The sequence below is a fragment of the Paramacrobiotus metropolitanus genome, unplaced genomic scaffold (genome assembly GCF_019649055.1).
Source record: "Paramacrobiotus metropolitanus isolate TYO unplaced genomic scaffold, Prichtersi_v1.0 Parri_scaffold0000119, whole genome shotgun sequence".
In the NCBI taxonomy this organism is placed as follows: domain Eukaryota; kingdom Metazoa; phylum Tardigrada; class Eutardigrada; order Parachela; family Macrobiotidae; genus Paramacrobiotus; species Paramacrobiotus metropolitanus.
In genome coordinates, this window is record NW_026570339.1 from 356,698 (window position 1) to 374,878 (window position 18,181).

Here is an 18,181-nt window from a genome sequence, read left to right on the forward strand (position 1 = left end):
TGGTAAAACCTGATTAGATTTGTTGGCGCGTATGGAGAAGAACAGTGTGGAAATGGAGTGATGTGTTTTGATATTTATCCGCTGACTAGTGTTGGCCGTATGAATACAGACATGCCGCGTACGGCCTGGTGAAGTGTCTTCTGGGCAGGTGAGTGCAGCGTCCGCCGCCACTCAACAGCCAACGACGAGCTGATTCGCTGACGGCGCTAACGACGTGGCGACCCGCAGCAGCCACTGTGTGGTGTACGAGTGACGAACTGCAGCTTGCAGCTGGTGTTGCTGCCCTGCCACGTCGCGGCCAACGCGTGTGTTGGCAACTTGGCGCAGATCATTGTTGAGCGTGTTGACTGCGTTGCAGGCCGTCTTATTCTTCCTTTCCGTGTTCGTTCCGACTAATCAGTGGTTCTCGGGACCCTTCTGCCCCCACTGAGCCCCCATCGCCTCACCCTGGACCTTGACGAGCCCTGTTCTCCCCCACTGGACTCCCTGGAAACAGTACTCTAGTAAGTCCCCCTTCTATCATCATTTTTCTCTTTTTTTATTGATACTTTGGGCCTCTTTGGCTTTTCAAATTGTAATTATTACTCTTGGCGATTTTCGGGTGGTTTTTCAACGTTTTTAAATATTGGCATAATGTTTGCAATTGCGGCGCAGTTTTACTTCCATGTTTTCTGGATTTTTTGAGGAAAGCAGCGCAGATATTTGCTAAAGTTAATTATTATTAATAATATTGAGCTAATATCGGGATTTTCAGCTGGCGATGTGTTCCAAATTCTGCCCAGTTTTGACTATTCTGTGATGATTTCTGCGCATTCGTTTCCGCACTTTTTGGCGGTTCTTATCGGTTTAGTGACGTTTTGTAGTCCGGGCCGGTTAAAAGTTTTCTGTTTAATAAACTGAACTAAATAAAGCAAGAGTAATTAAGTCTGATTCGAAATGAAATGCGGATTTAAATTTAAAAATGGTTCGTGATCTAATTTTAAGAAAGAGCGGTTTTTTCAGTTTTCGATTTTCCGTAATTGACTTTTATTTGTATGCATTAATCCTGTCGTTCAGATTTCACCACCGACATAGTTTCGTAATTATTCCTTGAGAAAAGATAAGCGTTTTCCCTGTCGTTTTCCCGCTGGCAGCGCGCTTCAGTCGTAATTGTACAGTAACATTGAACAATCAGCGAGATAACTGATATCTGATAAGGATAAGCGTGTAGCAATTCAGCAAAATGCGCCGATGGATGCCGATAGATAGGCCAGCCACGCCGTTATTGGCTGTTTTGCCGCTTTCTCGCGGAACGGTAGCTCATATTTCCGGTGACTGTTTAAAGTTCAGTCCGGCTTTTTTAATTGTAAAAAGTTGACTTTTGTTGTCACGCTCATGGTGAGCAGCCAAGGAAAAAATAAATAAATAATTCCAGCTTTCTGGCTTTATGTGGACATCATTTCTTAAAAATCTGTGATTGCAATGTGAATTTTATTCCACTGAATCCTGATTAATTTTCGGGTTGGCTGGTTCTTGTGAAAGGCTGAATAGTCGGCGTGCAATGCGGTAAATCGGCTGCAAAAAAAGGCCGCAGAGAAAAAGTAGGGCACAGTGTTGACGATCGGCGCTTTAAGCAGCAGGCCGGCAAAGAAGCAGCGCAGCAGTGCGGCAGTGCATCTGCAGTTAGCCGAGCCGGTTTGGCGAGTGGCCTTGAGCGATAACTGCCGACTGCAGTGTACACTTGTCAAGGAAGAGTCAGCGCGAGCGACCAAGCGATCGTGAACGAGGCGATGATCGGCAGTCAGATGGGAAGGAAGGTTATTAGCCGCGCTAGCTGAACATTTACCGTAATTAAATAAACACATTGGTCTGTGCAGCATAAGTGCATGCTGAGCGCTGTATCGCATAATTTCGTCATTTTTAATGGGGAATATTCTGTTATTGATAATGTGGCGTGTGTTTGGCAGAGTACTGGGTTGGCCGCTCTGTCGATTGGATTGAGTTTGGAACAGACTTGGAAACGTGTGCACCTGTTGCTACTTGCGAGCAGTCAGTCAGTCGATTGGATTAGACGAGAGATTACTGCGTGTTGAGCTCGATTAATTTTAATCCGTGCTGAACGATGTACAACGGCGACAGCGCGATGCAGGCCAGCGGAAGCGGCAACGGCCAGCCGCCGCAGGCGCAGGAGAGCGGTCTCAACTACAGCGAGGCCTTCCCGGCGCTGCCCGACAAGGTGCCCGAGGGGCCCAAGAGCGTGGCGCCCTCGCCGTGGGGCGCGCGGAGCACCTCGCACAGCGCCCGCATGGCCATGACGCAGAGCAGTCAGACGTCGGAGGTGAGCGCTGATTGGGGATCTCTTTGCTTGTGTTGACGACTGACGCGGTCTGTTTATTCGCAGAGACTGACCATCCCGTACGAGGAGCGACGCTTCAAAGGAGGAGAGGAGGTGCGCTTCGGCAAGGACGGGGAGAGCGAGAAGAGCGTCTGCTACGCCATCAGTCAGGACACAGGTGAGACTGCTGTCGGGTGTTGGTGTTGTGGAAGAGGCTGACAGTGTGTGTGTTAATAGGCGCCCAGATCGTCCTGACGCAGAGCAAGGACCGCAGTCTGACGCTGCTCATCAGCGGCAAGCGCGAGGACGTGAAGCGCGCCCGCAACGCCGCGCTGCAGCGCCTGCAGACGCAGGCCAGCGACTCGCTGGACATCCCCAAGGAGTACCACCGCTTCATCCTGGGCGCCAAGGGCAAGACCAAGGAGGACCTCGAGGTCTCCACCGCCACCAAGATCACCGTGCCGCGCATGGACGACGCCAACAACTTCGTCAAGATCACCGGTCCCAAGGAGGTAAAACGGTTGAACTGTCTTAAATCAACTTGTTGGCACGATGCTTTGTTATAAACAGGGAATCGTCATCGCCCGCGAGAAGATCATGCAGATCTACGAGGAGCAGTCCAAGCGCGCCGCCGAGCGATTGAACATCCCGCGCATCTTCCACCCCTTCATCTGCGGCCCCAACAACGCCTACCTGGACCGGCTGCGCCAAAAGTCCGGCGTCAGCATCAACGTGCCGCCGCCCAGCGCCATGAAGGACGAGATCAGCATCAGCGGCGAGCGCGAACCCGTGGCCTTCGTCAAGAACGAACTGCTGCGGATGACCAGCGAACTGGTAAGACTGTCCGCGGTTGGCGTCATTTCTCGGGCTGGATTCTAACCGCTGCCTGTCTATATAGTCTAACACCACGAAGGAGATCACGGTGGAGGTGCCGCGCGCCCAACACCGCTACGTCCAGGGACCCCGCGGCAACCACCTGCACGAGATCCTGGAGAAGACCGGCGTCTGGGTGGAGCTGCCTTTCCAGGACACCGACAGCGACTCGGTGCATTTGCGCGGCAATCCCGCCAACTTCGGGGAGGCGCTGAAGATGGTCTTCAACAAGGTGAGCTTAAATTCGTGCTTGCTAAGGAATTGCGTTGAATGGGAGTGTCCGTGTACAGGCTAACAGCGTGGTGAAGGTGGAGCTGAAGGCGCCCAGCTGGATCCACAAGTACATGATCGGCAAGGGCGGCGAGAAGGTGCGCGAACTGGGCAACCGCTTCCCCGAGGTGCACGTCAACTTCGTCGTCGAGGAGGACAAGATCGTCATCGAGGGGCCGCCGCGCGACGTCGAGGAGGTGCGCAAGATCCTGGAGGCCGAGTCCAAGACCCTGGTCAGCACGCTGGCCGTCAGCGAGGTGAAGGTGGACGACAAGTACATGAAGCACATCATCGGCAAGAGCGGCAGCAACGGTAAGCAGCGTTTTTCTTGTTTTGCTTAACACGTTTGCTGAAGGGAGCGTTGTCGGCAGTGTCCCGCCTGAAGGACGAGCTGGGCGTGCAGATCCGCTCATCGGACGCCAACCGGCCCAACGTGCTGGTGATCGAGGGCCCCAAGAACTCGGTGGCGGAGGCGGTGAAGGCGCTGCAGGAGCGGCTGAGCAAGATGGAGAACGAGCGCTCCAAGGACATCATCATCGACCGCGCGCTGCACAAACTGATCATCGGGCAGAAGGGCGAGCGCATCCGCGAGATCCGCGACAAGTTCAAGGAGACCAACGTGGCCTTCCCCGAGTCCAAGGAGAACAGCGACGTGGTGACGATCCGCGGGCCGAAGGAGGAGGTGGACAAGTGCTACAAGCACCTGGAGAAGCTGGTTAAAGACCTGGTAAGGGTCAGGGAAGACGGCGGCGTGGTTTGGTTGTAATGACGGTGTTGGGTTATCCAGGCGGCCAGCAACTTCCGGCTGGAGGTGCCCATCTTCAAGGACATGCACCGCACCATCATCGGCAAGGGCGGCGCCACCATCCGCAAGATCCGCGACGAGACCGACACCAAGATCGACCTGCCGGCGGAGAACGCCGACTCGGACGTGATCACCATCACCGGCAAGAAGGAGAACGCCGAGAAGGCCAAGGAGATGATCCTCAAGATCCAGAACGAACTGGTGAGTGGGTGGCGTCTGATTGTCGAGGCGTGGGTGGTGATGACTGTGATTGCGTGGGACAGGCCAACGCCGTGGAGGTGAAGGTGAGCATCCCCAGCAAGCTGCACCCCAACCTCATCGGCGCCAAGGGCCGCACCATCAGCGGCGTCATCCAGGAGTGCGGCAACGTGCAGATCACGCTGCCGCAGTCCGGCTCCGGCCTGGACGAGATCACGATCCGCGGCCCCAAGGCCGACGCCGAGAAGGCCAAACAGCTGCTGGAGAAGATCGCGCACGACCGCGAACTGTCCAGCTTCACGGCCGAGATCCCCGCCAAGCAGGAGTACCACAAGTACATTGTCGGCGCCAACCGCGGCAATATCAACCGCGTAAGAATTGACTGCAGTCAAAGTGTGAAGCTATTGATTTCTTGGTTGTTTAATGATTTTGGATTTATTTTGCCTGGTATTTTCGGCCTTGTTTTGCACGTTCTTCCGTCCTGATTTCTTTTCTTTCGTTCAGTTACGCGAGCGCTACAACGTGCGCATCGCCATCCCGAGTTCCGTCCAGGAGGAGAAGGATACCATTGTCGTTATTGGGCGTAAGGAAGATGTTGAGAAGGCCAAGGTGGACATTGAACGCACGCTGCAGGAATTGGTGAGAAAAGCCGGGCCATTTTTGCTGTTTACGTTTTTTTCTTGATTGTTTTGGTTCTGTTGATTAGTACATTAATTACTGGTTTCTGAATATTAGTTTTCCAGAATTGAATTTCCTTATTTTTAATAGAAGGGATTTGAATGAACGGTTGTAATTATTACTTTTAATGCTCCTAAATCTAAATTGCTGATGGAATGATTTGTTTGCAGCACAACACTGTGGACGACTCGGTGGATATCCCGGTGAAGTACCACAAGAACTTCACCGCGCGGCGCGCCGAAGAGATCCGGCACATCCAGGAGGAGACGGGCAACGTGAGCATCACGTTCCCGCGCATGGGCGAGGAGAACGAGAAGGTGCTGCTGCGCGGGCCCCAGGAGGCGGTGGACGCGGCCAAGCGGATGCTGCTGCAGCGCGTCGCCGACTGGGTGAGTTGCTTCCGTTGTTAATGTCTGTTGCGCATTGACTGATACCTACTGGTCGTCCACAGGAGTCCTACATCACCATCGAGGTGGACATTCCCCCGCAGTACTACGGCAACATCATGGGCCCCAAGGGCGCGCGCGTCATGGACGTGTCCGACGAGTTCGACGTGCACATCAAGTTCCCCGAGCGCAAGGACAACCGCGCCAACAACAATAACAACGCCGCCCACGTCAACGGCGAGCAGCCGGCGCCTGCCGAGGGCACCAACGGGGAAGCGCCCAAGGAGGTCATCACCGTCACGGGCCGTCCGGAGGACTGCGAGGCCGCCAAACAGGCGCTCCTGGTAAGCAGTCTTTGCTTATTTCAACGCGGGATGGTGTTGAAGGATGCGAATAACATTGTGTCTGGTTGGACAGGATCTGGTGCCGGTGGTGGAGGAGATGCCCGTCCCCTTCGAGTACCACAGCAGCATCATCGGGAAGGCGGGCGCCAGCATCCGCAAGCTGATGGACGAGTTCAAGGTCAACATCAACATCCCCAACTCGGCCGAGCAGAGCGACGTCATCAAGATCCGCGGACTGCGCCGTAACGTGGATGAAGCCAAGGAAGGGCTGGCGGCGCGCGTCAAGGAGCTGGACAAGCTCAAGGAGGAGCGGGTGTGAAGCGGTGCTTGTTGTAATGTCGATGCAGAGGATTAATTCTAGTTGGTTGTGTTGCAGGCGCTGCGCAACTTCCGCGTGGAGATGCGCGTGGAGCCCAAGTACCACTTCCAGCTGATCGGCCAGCGCGGCGTGGAGGTGAACAAGCTGCGCAACGAGTTCCAGGTGGAGCTGCAGTTCCCGCGCAGTGACGCGGCCGCCGAGGACGCCGACAAGATCGTCATCGTCGGCCTGGAGTCGCAGGCGCAGGCGGCGCGCGACAAGATCCAGGCCATCATCGAGGCCGAGGTGAGGGAGGCGTTGTTGATTGCTGGCGCAGAGGTAGACTGTAATGGCGTTGGTTGTGGTCGTGTAGAAGAGCAAGTCGCGCGTGGAGGTGCCGCTGGACAGCCGCATCCACGCCCGCATCATCGGCGGCAAGGGCGCCGCGCTGAAGCGCCTGGAGGACCGCTTCAAGGTCAAGATCAACTTCCCGCGCCGCGACGACGAGGACGCCAACGTGGTGACGGTGGTGGGCGACGAGGAGAACGTGTACGACTGCGAGGCGGAGCTGAAGCGCCTGGAGGACATCTACGTGAGTCCCCTGGCTTGTTTTCGTTGAGAACGTGGCTAATTCGTGTTTATGTCGTTACAGCTGGACGATGTGGTGGAGAACGAGACCCTGCGCGCCTACCACTCCCCGGCCACGGCCGCCGGCCGCCAGGACGCCCGCCAGAACCACAACGGCGCGGCGACGGCCGCCGGACAGTCCGGCTCCGGGTTCGTGGTGAAGGGCGCGCCCTGGGAGCAGAACCTGGAGGAGTTCCCCACGCTGAACCGCCAGAGCAGCGACGCGGGCAGCGGCAACTCCGTCCCGGCCGCCTCCGCCGCCGTCAGCAACTCGCGCTGGGGCGCCCCGCGCTGAGCCTGAGGCTGAGCGGACCGGCCCGGCCCGCCTTCGTCCCGCTTGCCGTCCTCATGATCCGCCTCAGGCGTGCGACGAGGGATCCCTTCCCTCGACGAACCTTACAAGCCCCTTTCTAACCTCGCTCACCGTCAGAAACAGAATCAGCCGCGTCGCGTGTTAATCGTAGTTGTGCCTTGACGGCGCTGAACAGACTAAACAGAACAGATCAGATAGATGTTGTACGTGTTGCTTTGTTGTTGTGTTGCCATTGCAGTTGTCGTACAGATACTGGTATAGCAGCGCCGATTGACTAATCGTCAGTTGGATTGTGTTGTCTTAGGTGATGATTGTAGACTGTGTCGGAACGATAGATTGTTTGATTACAGTACAGTACTTTGATAGATAGACGCTGCAGATGCTGTTGTGGTCCATAATTGTGTTTGTTTCGCTCTGCTTTTCACTAATGCGCCTCAAGTGCCTTTATTGCCATAATAAATAACGATTAATTACTGTACCAATAAAGTTATAAACCTGCTATGTTGAATGATGTACGGATGTGCTGTATATGTGTGATTGATTCTGTTTCCGGCAAAAATATGCATCTGCATCTCCACAGATATGATACCGCGAAGAATTTTAGTTTCCATTCCTATTTAAGAAAATTATGTATGGAAGAAAAAAAATAAACAGTTAAAATGATAAAAAAATGACTATATTAATAAGAAAACACGTCTTATTTGTTTCAGGTTTTCTTACACTTCTACTCTTTTCCTTTTACATATAATTAATTTTATCAACTAGCATCTTTAAGACTGTACTTACTGGACAGGAGACATGTTCGAACTGCCGACCTTCGTCATTTTAAAGGGTGTTACTGTGCAAGCCGGCGCCGCTGCACTTTGAAATATGTATCCAGATGACCTTAATGTTGCTTGGCCCACGCCGGCGGCTGCCTACGACGCGTACATCAACGGTCGCTTAGTCTTTTGTGGTGTGGCTGATCAGTAATTAGGCTGGAGCCGAGTGCTTCAGTCGCCGGTGCAGCCAAGCCCGACGTTTTAATTCGGTGTGGCCCGCGTCGACTGGGCGGCACAGGCGCCCCTCCTCGGGCGGCTGCAGCACTTCGCCGAGTTCTGCAGCGGCGTGTTCACGGCCACGGTGGCCGAGATGAAGCGCAGGTATCCGGCCAAGACGCAGCAGCCGGCCTTCGTCAGTGCCGTGGCCATGAAGAGCTTCTTCCGCATCTTCGCGCTGGAGGACACGCAGGACACCTTCCTCGAGCTGCTGGACGAGGCCGGGGCGCTGCTGGAGGTCATGGGCATGACGAATCTCGTTTCCGGTCAGTCGCGCTCTCGTCGTTACAAAATATCCACTGCTTCCGGTTGCGTAGCAACGCTTTGATTTTACAGATCTCCTAAGCGGGCATCTCTACGAACAAATGCTCGCTCCCGGCAAACTGACGGCCGCCGGAAACGGCGGTTCCGTGGGCTTGGGTGGACTGGCCGACCTGTTCTTGTCGGCGCCAGCGCTGCGGTCAGCCACCTCCACCACGACGGCAGTCAGTGCGGCCGGCGAACAGGAAGCCGAAGAGGAGGAAATGGATAACTCGGCGGCCTTCGTCTCTAACGAACAGGTAGAGAATAATAAAAATATAACTAAGTAAAACAACTGACCTGACGCGTGTTTCCGGTGGCAGTTCGAGGGCATCATGGAGCTGTACGACAGCATGTTCCGCGACGACGAGACCCGCAACGCCACCGCGGCCAAGCTGGAGCTGGCCGGGCGCGTCTTCCTGCAGGGCTGGTACGAGTCGATGCGGCGCTTCGGACGCGAACGCGGCAAACTGGCGCCGAAGCCCTTCACGCCGGCCGACTTCGCCAACTACATGGAGGCCATCGAGGTGCCCTTCTCCAACATCATCGACTTCGCCTACCCGCTCAACAACGAGCGCGCCTGCGACGGGCCACCGGAAGTGACGCTGGTGGCCGTGTTGTCCCGTTCGCGCAACGCGGCGCTGCGGCGGGCCATCCGCCAGACGTGGGCGGTGCCGACCGCGCTGGGCGGCGGTCTGAAGGTGGTCTTCCTGATGAGTGACCGCGAGACGGAGCGGCCGGCGCTGCGACAGGAGAGCGAAGAGTTCCGCGACATCGTGACGGTGGATGTCCCAGAGACGTACGACTACCTCCCGCGGCGGGTGCTGGCGCTGCTGGACTGGGCCAGCCGTTACTGCGCGGCGGCGGCGTATGTCTTTAAAACGACCGAGCAGGTCTATCTCAACGCCACCCTCCTGCGGGAGCAGGTATTCCTGATGCTTTTATATTATATAGTGCCCAATTTGACACCGCTGCCTTTGCAGGTGGATTTCGCCAAAAAAGCCGGTGCGGCGGAATCGGCGGACGCGCCGGTGCAGATCGTGGGCAACCTGGTGAAGAACGCCTCGGTGGAGCGGAATCCGCTGTTCCTGCAGCACCTCTTCTACGACGAGTACCCCTTCGACAGCCTCCCGACCCACCTGCGCGGCTTCGGCTACCTGCTGAGCCGGGACTTCGCCAAGCAAGCCGTCGCCGTGGCCAAGGACTTCCCGCTGATGCGCACCGACGACCTCCTCGTCAGCGCCATCCTCGCCAACAAGCTAAAGGTCGCGCCGCACGCCTTCCAGAAGGGACAGCGCGTCTACGCCCTCGGCCGCGGTCAGCTGACCCAGCCGGATACCCGAAAGGTCAAGGAAGAAGTGTGCCGGGAGAAGCGCGATACGCTGGTGTTCGGCGGGAAACTGGACGCGCCGGAAATGCTGCTGTTGCATGAGTATCTGCTGTCCTGTCCGGCCTAGTTATAACGCATGTATATACGGCGTTTATACCGGTTGTTCACGCTGTGCCCTATTGTTTCCAGGAGATTAATATTAATTTCCTAATCATTCGTTATTCATGACAAATTTACTGTTCAGCAATAATTCGGATAAAAGTAGTCGAAACATCAGAACGAACATTGTACAATATTGAGCATATAAGCAGTGGACCAGTGGTATTCAACAACATTAACAAAATCAAACGGAAAGCACCGACTGGCACCGGCAGTGCCGGTTTTTTAACTCAACTTCCGGCAGTATCACAGTCACAGTATTAGGCCGTAGGAAACTGGCCCTCCCTTCAACGGCGGTTGCGTGGCTTGAGTTTATCGGTGAGCGGGTCCATTTCGTCGTTGAAGGCCTCCCAGTAGGGCGGCAGCGTGCGGTTCTCGTGGATGTACAGCAGCAACTCCTTGTGCGTGGTCAGCCGTTGGCCCGGCGTGTAAAGGTCATCGGGGGAGTGGACCGGCACGCCGCCGTGGCGCTCGTAGGAGTGGATGGCCAGCGAGTTGGTCCAGTTGATTTTCTGGTGCTGGTGGAAATAGACGGCGAGGTTGTAGGGGTGCGGGTTGTTGCAGACGTGGTTGGCCACGTAGGTCTCCTCGCGGTACAGCACCGAGAGGTACTTGCTGACGAAGGCCTGGTTGAAGTTCCAGTCCTTCACGTAGATGTCCTGGTAGCTGCGGCGCCAGGCGTACAACAGAGCGGCGTCCGGCCACCCCGCGATGAAGCCGATGTTGTAGCCGTCCTCGTCGCCGTAGCACGTGATGGCGCGCCAGCGCCGCAGGATGTCGCGGATGCGGCCGCCGCGCACGAAGAACACGTCGAAGTCCACGGCCACGCCGCCGTACTCCAGCAACACGTCCAGCTTGACCATGTCCGCGGCGTGCTCCTTCCAGCCCAACTCCTTCGGCTTCCCCATGCGCTGACCGGCCGCCGTCGGCGCCGAGCGCGGCCGGTGCTGGATGTGACCTTTCTTTGTCAACATGTCCCAGTACATACCTAATAATTAAACGCGTCAGTTACATTTACTGAAATTAAATAAGATGATGAATCCAAAGGAAATTAAGTAAATAAACTGAGAATGTAATAAAATAAAAGTAAATTAAGTCAAATAAAAATAAAATAATTATATAATAAGAAGTGTCTGTAAAGTATCGAAGGATTTGGCTAGACTGACCTATTGGCTCAAAGTCGCCGTGGACGAAAATCCCGTCCGGCTGCAAGCGCTGCACCGCCGACATAACACTGAGATAATCCAGGAAGCGGAACGTCAGGTTGCCGTCGTCCGGCCGGAAACGCACGTAATGCACGTACAACGGTCGCAAGTCTGGCCCGTCGGCTCGTGCCACGCGGCCGGAGTGTGCCGGCGCATGGGCAGCCACCCGGGCGGCCGCTTCGTGGAGATCCGCGGCGTAGACGGTGGTCGGCGCGGCGTTGTAGCGGTAGAGCAGCAGCACGAAGGTCAGCGACAGCACGCTGACCAGCGCTATGATGGCCCGCCCACCGGGCCGCGCCCACAGCCAGGACGACACGCCCGACACCCAGCGCCACATCCTGCTTCCGGTCGCTCGCTAAAGCTGCTGTTCGGCTCACATTCTTTGCGCTTAATACTGCACTGTGACGTGTCACATATATAAGAATCAGTTGTACATTTCAGTAAGGTTAAAAATGAACAATCTGAATATCCGGGAACGACTGCAGCTGTCATTAAAGACAAGGAAGAACAGGAAATTCAGGGTGAAATTGATGGGCAAGTAGCAGTGGACTGTGTCGTAATTGATTGGAGCGGGTTGTTGGAGTGGCGTTTGAGGCCGTTAAGACTGAGCGAGCTGTTTGAGTGAATATTTCATAATTTCGGTGTGAGTGCCGCAGCGCCGAACACTCCGGCTTATCTTATCACAGCTGCGATAACTCCCTCCTTTAGCTTACAATGGCCGACATTGTTGACTCAATAACAGCCATTTTCACGCTGTGCCGCCTGCTGCACAACTGCAATCATCGCGACGGAGCGCATACGCAGTACTCACAGCGAGCATGCTGGACTGGAACGACGGATTTATTTATTCGCAGCTTAATTCAACAATTACCAATGCCAATCCAACATTAAACAGAACGCACACAGAACAGACACCCATTATACTGTTATAACCTAATCAACTAACCCTGTTTTCCAGGTAGAAGGAAGCTACGGCTACTGAATAAAACAAAACACTTGCAAAAATATGCTCGTATTAAAATGAATGCGATAGGACACGCAAGCAGAAAAGAGGCGAGTAGTACAAATGCGATGAAGACGTGAAAAGAGACGAGTGATGTGGAGAGTGAGAAGACAAGAATTAGTCAACGCGACCGCCAATTAGCCAACCAAGTTGAACCACAGCTGGCCCCGCAATGCAGACAAACAGACAGAAACAGACAGACAAACGGGACAGACAACACCAGCCCCCTGGACAGGGACAGCCACCCGCGGGGCAGGACGGGGCGAGGCTCGCTCATTCTTTGGTTGCCGCCGCGCCCCCGCCCCCGCCGGCGCCCTTGCCGCCCAGCGCCGGGAAGTCCAGCGGGTCCTCGATGCGCGGCGCCGCCGCCGACGACTGCGGACCGCCGCGCCCTCCGCGGTACCCTCCGCGGCCGCCCTCGTAACCGCCCCGGCCCCCCTCGTAGCCCCCGCGGCCCTCGTACCCTCCGCGGCCTCCTTCGTACCCGCCGCGACCGCCTTCGTAGCCTCCGCGGCCCTCGTAGCCGCCCCGGCCGCCTTCGTAGCCACCACGACCGCCGCGCCTGTGTGAAACATAAAGAGCGTGTAAATAAACACAAAGCCTTCCTCCGCTCAAGGACACTCACCCGCGACCGCCGCCGCCCCGTCCGAAGCCGCGTCCGGCGCCCCCGCGCTCGCTGCTGCCGCGGAAGGCCTTGGTGTTGGCGTCCGACACGTGCATTCCCGAGTAGATGCCGCTGAGCAGCTCCTGCTCCAGACTGCTCTCCTCCGCGCGGTTACCGCGCTCCTTGCCGCGCTCTTCCTCCTGCAAACAGACAAGCATTCTCTGTCACCACCCATCCCTGCATAGCGTACTAGACACTACACAATAAAATGCGGTTCAACTAAGAATACAACCAAGTCCGTCACGAAAGCCAGCTTTATCAATATACTATTTGTTATTTGACATCTACAAGCAACTTTACAATTATTTATTATAACACCATGTGCAAAATACAATAATATTACATGGTACTACATGCACTTCTATCGGGTGTGAAAAGCCAAGAAGTGTCAGTGCACTGTGGTCTTACTCACCTCGGCGGCGTCGTGCTTGTGGGCCTCGTGCAGCACGGTGGCGCTCTTGACCCAGGAGGAGTCCTCGCCCTCGCCCGGCTTGCGAATGTTGTACTGCGGCTTGCTCTTGCGCTCCGCCTCCTGCTGGCGCCGGTACTCCTCCAGCGTCATCTGCGCCTCCTCGCGGCGCCGCTCCTCCTGCTGGCGCTGGTAGGCCTCCTCCTCCTCCGCGCTGCGCTTCGGCTCGTACGCCTCCTGCTCGCCGCCTTCCGCTAATTAATTAAACAGTTTTTATAGACAGCCGCTACAGCACTCTGCACAGCCAATCATGCCCATTCCCCCACCTTCGCCTTCGAGCTCCTCGGGAGCCGCGGTCTCCTCCGCGTTGGGCTCGTAGCCGTCCAGCTGCGTGCCCCAGTTGTGACTGCCGGCGCCTTCGCGCTTCTCCACCGCCTTCACGCCACTACGCAATGCAACAAACACATAATAATGAACAAAATAATGAAATGAATTATTTCCGTAACAGGCCCTTTACTATGACAGTTAACAGGCCGTGGTATGCGCAACACAATGTAACAACTACTAATTTTAAAATTAAAAAAATATCTTAAAATTTACCTAAGTAGAGTTACTAATAAAACAAAAAATAAATTAATAGTACAGTTCTAATGCTAAAATGATGAATACTTACGCCTTCTCGGTGCCCGAATGGCGGTCGTACAGACGCTTGCCGCGGTTGTCGTAGGCCTGGCCAGTGCCTGTTCCTTCGTGGCTGAAACGGTCCTCGCGCGGTCCTCCTCGGTAGCCGCCGCGGTAACCCCCGCGACCGCCGCCCCGACTGAAGGAGCGGCTGCTGTCGCCGCCCTCACCGGCGCTGACACGCCCACTCTGGTCGCCGGTGTCCCGTGGACTGTTCAAATAAAACAACATCAGGACGCGTTGACGAAGATGAAGAAACTACAATAAAGTCTGTGTGCTTACGTGTAACCGGCAGCGTTTTCACCCTGCTGCTCGCCACCCTCCTGCTGCTCGTAGTCGCGGCGTCCGTAGCCGGGTCGGCCGAACTGTCGCGGCGGTCGATCGGAGCGCTCCTGGTTCTGCTGATCGTAGCCGCCGTTGCCACCGAACTCTCCCTGGCGCTCCTGACGCGGCCCACGCGGCGGACGCGGTCCTCGCTCTTCGCCGCCGCTGCGGGGTCCGCCGAAGTCGCGTTTGCCGAAGCCGCGTTCGCCGCCCTCGCGCTGGCCTCCTTCGTTGCCGCGTTCCGCCCGCTCCCCGCCAAAGTTGCGACCGCCCCCGAAAGGCGCTCGTTCCCCGCCGCCTCCCTGGCGCTCACGATCGCCGCGCTGCTGACGCTCTGCAATACAGCAATAATATTAAAAAAATAAATTTCAATTTATGCACAAAATAAGGGATACAATATCCTATCGAACCTGAAAAAACCACGGCAATATCATGCCCAAGTCATTTTTTCCGACATGAATACCTCCATTCATCTTGCGCAGCGAATTATAGCATTATAATAGAAGATGGTGTGAATTCAAGATTTTAATAAGGAAATGTCGCCCACTGCTTTTCCCCAAACACTGCCTTGAAATTGTCCACAAGGCAGAATGGATTATTTTTAATTTTATAGAGTTTTTATTAAACGGTGCTTGTCTTTGCTAATGCTGAATAAACCCATCGATTCGGGAAAAAAAAACTCGGAATAAATCTAAATAAGGCTAGAGAAAAATCTATTCAGAATAAAATAATAACCAATAATTAAATTAACACGGTCAGCCTTCTACTGACTACTGGCAATAATTACAAGATCTCAATCTCAACAGCAGCACTACTGCGCGTTAAAATTACACAACGAAGAACACGGAGGTGATGCAAAGCCTGCGGCTGCGCGCAGCACGAAGCCTACATGCACAGCCCGGTGTGTGCATTCAGATGCAGATTAAACCACGACAATATTCACAATAAGCCGCAATTTGTCACGCGCACCACCTGCCTGGGTAAAAGGCCTCTCTAATTTTATCCAGCCACAACGGCACTTACCGGCGGGGTGTCGCTGCTGGTCCTGCAGGACGCCGCCCTGGCCCTGTCCCTGGTTGTTGTTGTTGACGCGCGGTCCACCGGGTCCGCCGGCGCGCTGTCCCTGCCCCTGTCCCGGGCCGCCCGCTCCCGCCGCCACCGGGCCCTTGCCGGCGCCGCCCACCGCCGCGCTCCCGGCCTTCTTGGCCTGACTGCCGCCACTGACCCCTTGGCCGCCCGTCGCGGGGCCCTTCCCGGCGCCCGCCTGCTGGCTCTTGCCGGCCGATGCGGCCGCCTTCCCTCCCTTCTCGCCGGCGGCGCCGCTCGCGGCCTTCCCCGCCTTCCCCTTGGCCGCCGCTTGCTCCACCAGGTTCTCGTTGTTCTCGTTCTCGTCTTCGTCGAAGAACAACGCGTACCTGCCAAACACACATGCCCAGTCAGCACAAATTTTGAATTAAACTGAATTTAATATCGTACATAAATAAATTATAAACACCAATTTTAGAAATCCTTATTAAAGCTGTCAATAACACTGAACGATTTCAATGAAACAGAAAACATTCCGTATATCCTGCTAAAGAATTAACGAAATTTATGCTAATATCATTTAGCTACTACGAAATTAATTTTTATTTTAAATTTTAATTATTCAGTCATTGCAGAAAAAAACTGGTTCTTCGTAAACAAAAGGCAATTACAAATGATTACCAACAACTTATTGCTTCGCTCTGACACAGATATGCTTCTGAGGAACTCTTAACAAACTTTAAAGAGTAGGAAAAGATTTCAACAGCGCAACTTTTCGCTGTGAAGTGCAGACATTCAAAATATTTTGCATAAAATCTGGAGAGCTCCATGCGCAAATGCAACCCAAGCAGTACCCACGACTACCCTGTACCGACACACGCAAACCAAACGAGTAAATACAGAAATCCCAGGCTGTGCGCCAACAGGACGAAGCTCACCGGTTCTCCACTTTCACGCCGTACATATCGTCCATTGCAGCGAAAGAATGTCAATCACGATGCTGAAAAAACAAATCTCACGGTCCGGAAAGCGGACAGCTTCTGGGCAATCACAGTACAAACAGCGCAGACGCGTTCGGGTTTGGAAGAACTCGGGAAAAGCGCGTTCAGTGCCGTATTCTCTCCGCACTTCCCATTCTCAACAAGATGGATCAGGTGTTGCAAAATGACTACAGCCTCATCCAGGTGAGACGGTCTGCAAATTCAGGATAAAAGAAGAAAGCGACTGTCAGATGAAGATCTCGTTTCCATTGAATGAGAGAAAAACAAACAGGCTGAAATTTAGAGACGCCGCTATCACTCACCACAATAATAATTACGGTGTCGATTACGAAAGAATATGCCGTAACATCCAGCCATTCATTCCACCGAAATTTCCATCCGTCATTCTCATAACATCTGCGATTGGCATGTTCGAGCTTAATTATGCGCGCATCACCACTGCCCTGTACCGGTACAAGCTATGTGCACTAATTCGAACTGGGAAACATTGGCATCCCACAGCCGGCAGTCTGGCTGCAGCAGGCTTACGATTGGTAAGCTGAACGGCACAAATTCGCATGGAAGGCCGGAAGCTACACCAATTTGCGCAATCCTACCGGAAAATAAAATTAATGGCATTGTACATTCATTACATTGTACAACCGTAACAACACTATTTCAATTACCGACTTAAAGATAATTATTTGTTTGTAATGTTTTGTGACATTTAAGTTATTTTGAATCGATATTCAGGATTCAGTCAAAATATTGACCAAATTTGTAAGTATTTCTAAACTAAAGATGCTGATTACGTGTAGTACAGTTATCATTGTTGGCCGGTGAATTTATTGTGCCCAGCAGCTGATTGTTGTTTTTAACTTTTTGGTAATCCACCGTAATTATGTACATTGTACAGCCCCGGTACAAGCGGAGATTAAGTACTTCTGGTGCTGTTCGTCACTTTACATTAATGCTTAATGATAACTGGTATAGGCCGCCACAGAATTCTGTCTAGAATTTTGTCGGTTAATATATAATAGTAAGTAAATATGTATATAAATTTAATATGTATGTCGGCAAATAAAATAATAATGCGGTATGTATTAAAGGATATCCAGAAGCAGATCTCCAACCTGAGAAAAATCAACCATAATTAAACTCTATACAAAAAATAAAAAAGCGTATCACATAATAATCGATTATCTACAATAACACGCTCCTTCCGATGCAAATTTCAAACGATTTCTAAGGGCAATAATTCCGTTAAGTCCTGTACTCTGGCACACGATATTATACCGAATTACCGGTGCAGTGGTGCACTACAAAGTAACAAGTACTGCACTTCGGACTTTTTATAAGGAGATTAATACACGCAAAGTTGTGCCTTGTACGCAAGTCGAACTAATTTTCGAGTCTTGACTTAGCATTCGACACGTTCAGTCTCTAAACTGGCAATTAAAATGTTTTGAAAGTTTGTTTGGGATTTTGCCATGAATAACTAGGGTAGGACTTTTGCGATCTCAGTTATTAATTATGGTCAGATGTAGATTCAGAGCCGCAGGTTTCACGCTGAAACTTATCTGCGCTCTAACTGATCAGGATAATTATCTCGTGTACAATACGTAGCTGTTTAGGAAGTTGGAAGAAACCTAACAGAAATGGTCGAATGATTCGTAATGCCTGAAAAAACGCGGAAGGAAGGCGGGCGAGGAACCGTGGAAGCTAGAACTGCATCCTGCTTATACACAATTAGTATAAAAAATTTAATATGGATTGTAGTTGTACAAAGTACAAAACAGCGCTACGTGTGCGTAGAAACCGCACGTGTACAATTCTGTATGCAGTTTCCTCGCTCTGCGGTACTGAAGTGAAAGACTGTTCTTTGAGACGGAAGTAATCAAATCATCGCCACAAAATTAAATGCTTCAACGACGGCATGCTTCAACAAAACAAATCA

The 18,181-nt window shown here is 53.4% G+C and overlaps 4 protein-coding genes across 4 annotated transcripts; 2 read left to right on the forward strand and 2 right to left on the reverse strand.

The window, feature by feature from the left end:
- LOC129598322 (vigilin-like) lies at positions 1–7,604 on the forward strand. Its single transcript, XM_055496163.1, has 18 exons — positions 1–148; positions 359–503; positions 1,947–2,317; positions 2,381–2,492; positions 2,552–2,826; positions 2,885–3,148; positions 3,213–3,419; positions 3,478–3,769; positions 3,829–4,184; positions 4,245–4,463; positions 4,526–4,831; positions 4,965–5,099; positions 5,309–5,527; positions 5,590–5,868; positions 5,942–6,181; positions 6,245–6,472; positions 6,540–6,758; positions 6,819–7,604. The coding sequence occupies exons 3-18, from the start codon at positions 2,102–2,104 to the stop codon at positions 7,086–7,088; spliced, it is 3,837 nt and encodes a 1,278-aa protein (XP_055352138.1). The 5' UTR covers positions 1–148; positions 359–503; positions 1,947–2,101; the 3' UTR covers positions 7,089–7,604.
- A 531-nt stretch (positions 7,605–8,135) lies between these two features.
- LOC129598311 (uncharacterized) lies at positions 8,136–10,022 on the forward strand (the record flags this gene model as incomplete). Its single annotated transcript, XM_055496150.1, has 4 exons — positions 8,136–8,409; positions 8,480–8,703; positions 8,767–9,369; positions 9,427–10,022. Coding segments are annotated over 4 exons (1,575 nt in total), but the record flags the coding sequence as incomplete, so codon positions are not given.
- Positions 9,992–11,747, reverse strand: LOC129598327 (uncharacterized). The gene is made up of 2 exons (XM_055496175.1): positions 11,099–11,747; positions 9,992–10,920 (listed from the first exon to the last, which is right to left on the reverse strand). The coding sequence occupies exons 1-2, from the start codon at positions 11,472–11,474 to the stop codon at positions 10,220–10,222; spliced, it is 1,077 nt and encodes a 358-aa protein (XP_055352150.1). The 5' UTR covers positions 11,475–11,747; the 3' UTR covers positions 9,992–10,219.
- Positions 11,748–12,277: 530 nt separating this feature from the next.
- On the reverse strand, positions 12,278–16,597 carry LOC129598323 (TATA-binding protein-associated factor 2N-like). The gene is made up of 8 exons (XM_055496165.1): positions 16,183–16,597; positions 15,242–15,633; positions 14,177–14,552; positions 13,887–14,105; positions 13,540–13,658; positions 13,217–13,467; positions 12,766–12,944; positions 12,278–12,702 (listed from the first exon to the last, which is right to left on the reverse strand). Exons 1-8 carry the CDS (start codon positions 16,215–16,217, stop codon positions 12,414–12,416), a joined length of 1,860 nt encoding a protein of 619 aa, XP_055352140.1. The 5' UTR covers positions 16,218–16,597; the 3' UTR covers positions 12,278–12,413.
- Between the last annotated feature and the right edge of the window lie 1,584 nt (positions 16,598–18,181).

Bases quoted from the DNA above. Each gene is read 5' to 3' on its own strand.
- LOC129598322 (XM_055496163.1), top strand. From the start codon at position 2,102: ATGTACAACGGCGACAGCGCGATGCAGGCCAGCGGAAGCGGCAACGGC. The intron at 2,493-2,551 runs GTGAGACTGCTG...GTGTGTTAATAG, and splicing joins CGCCATCAGTCAGGACACAG to GCGCCCAGATCGTCCTGACG. The intron at 6,759-6,818 runs GTGAGTCCCCTG...ATGTCGTTACAG, and splicing joins AGCGCCTGGAGGACATCTAC to CTGGACGATGTGGTGGAGAA.
- LOC129598327 (XM_055496175.1), bottom strand. From the start codon at position 11,474: ATGTGGCGCTGGGTGTCGGGCGTGTCGTCCTGGCTGTGGGCGCGGCCC. The intron at 10,921-11,098 runs GTCAGTCTAGCC...TTTAATTATTAG, and splicing joins CGGCGACTTTGAGCCAATAG to GTATGTACTGGGACATGTTG.
- LOC129598323 (XM_055496165.1), bottom strand. From the start codon at position 16,217: ATGGACGATATGTACGGCGTGAAAGTGGAGAACCG. The intron at 14,553-15,241 runs GTAAGTGCCGTT...GCTGTATTGCAG, and splicing joins CCAGCAGCGACACCCCGCCG to AGCGTCAGCAGCGCGGCGAT. The intron at 13,468-13,539 runs GTGGGGGAATGG...TTAATTAATTAG, and splicing joins CGAGGAGCTCGAAGGCGAAG to CGGAAGGCGGCGAGCAGGAG.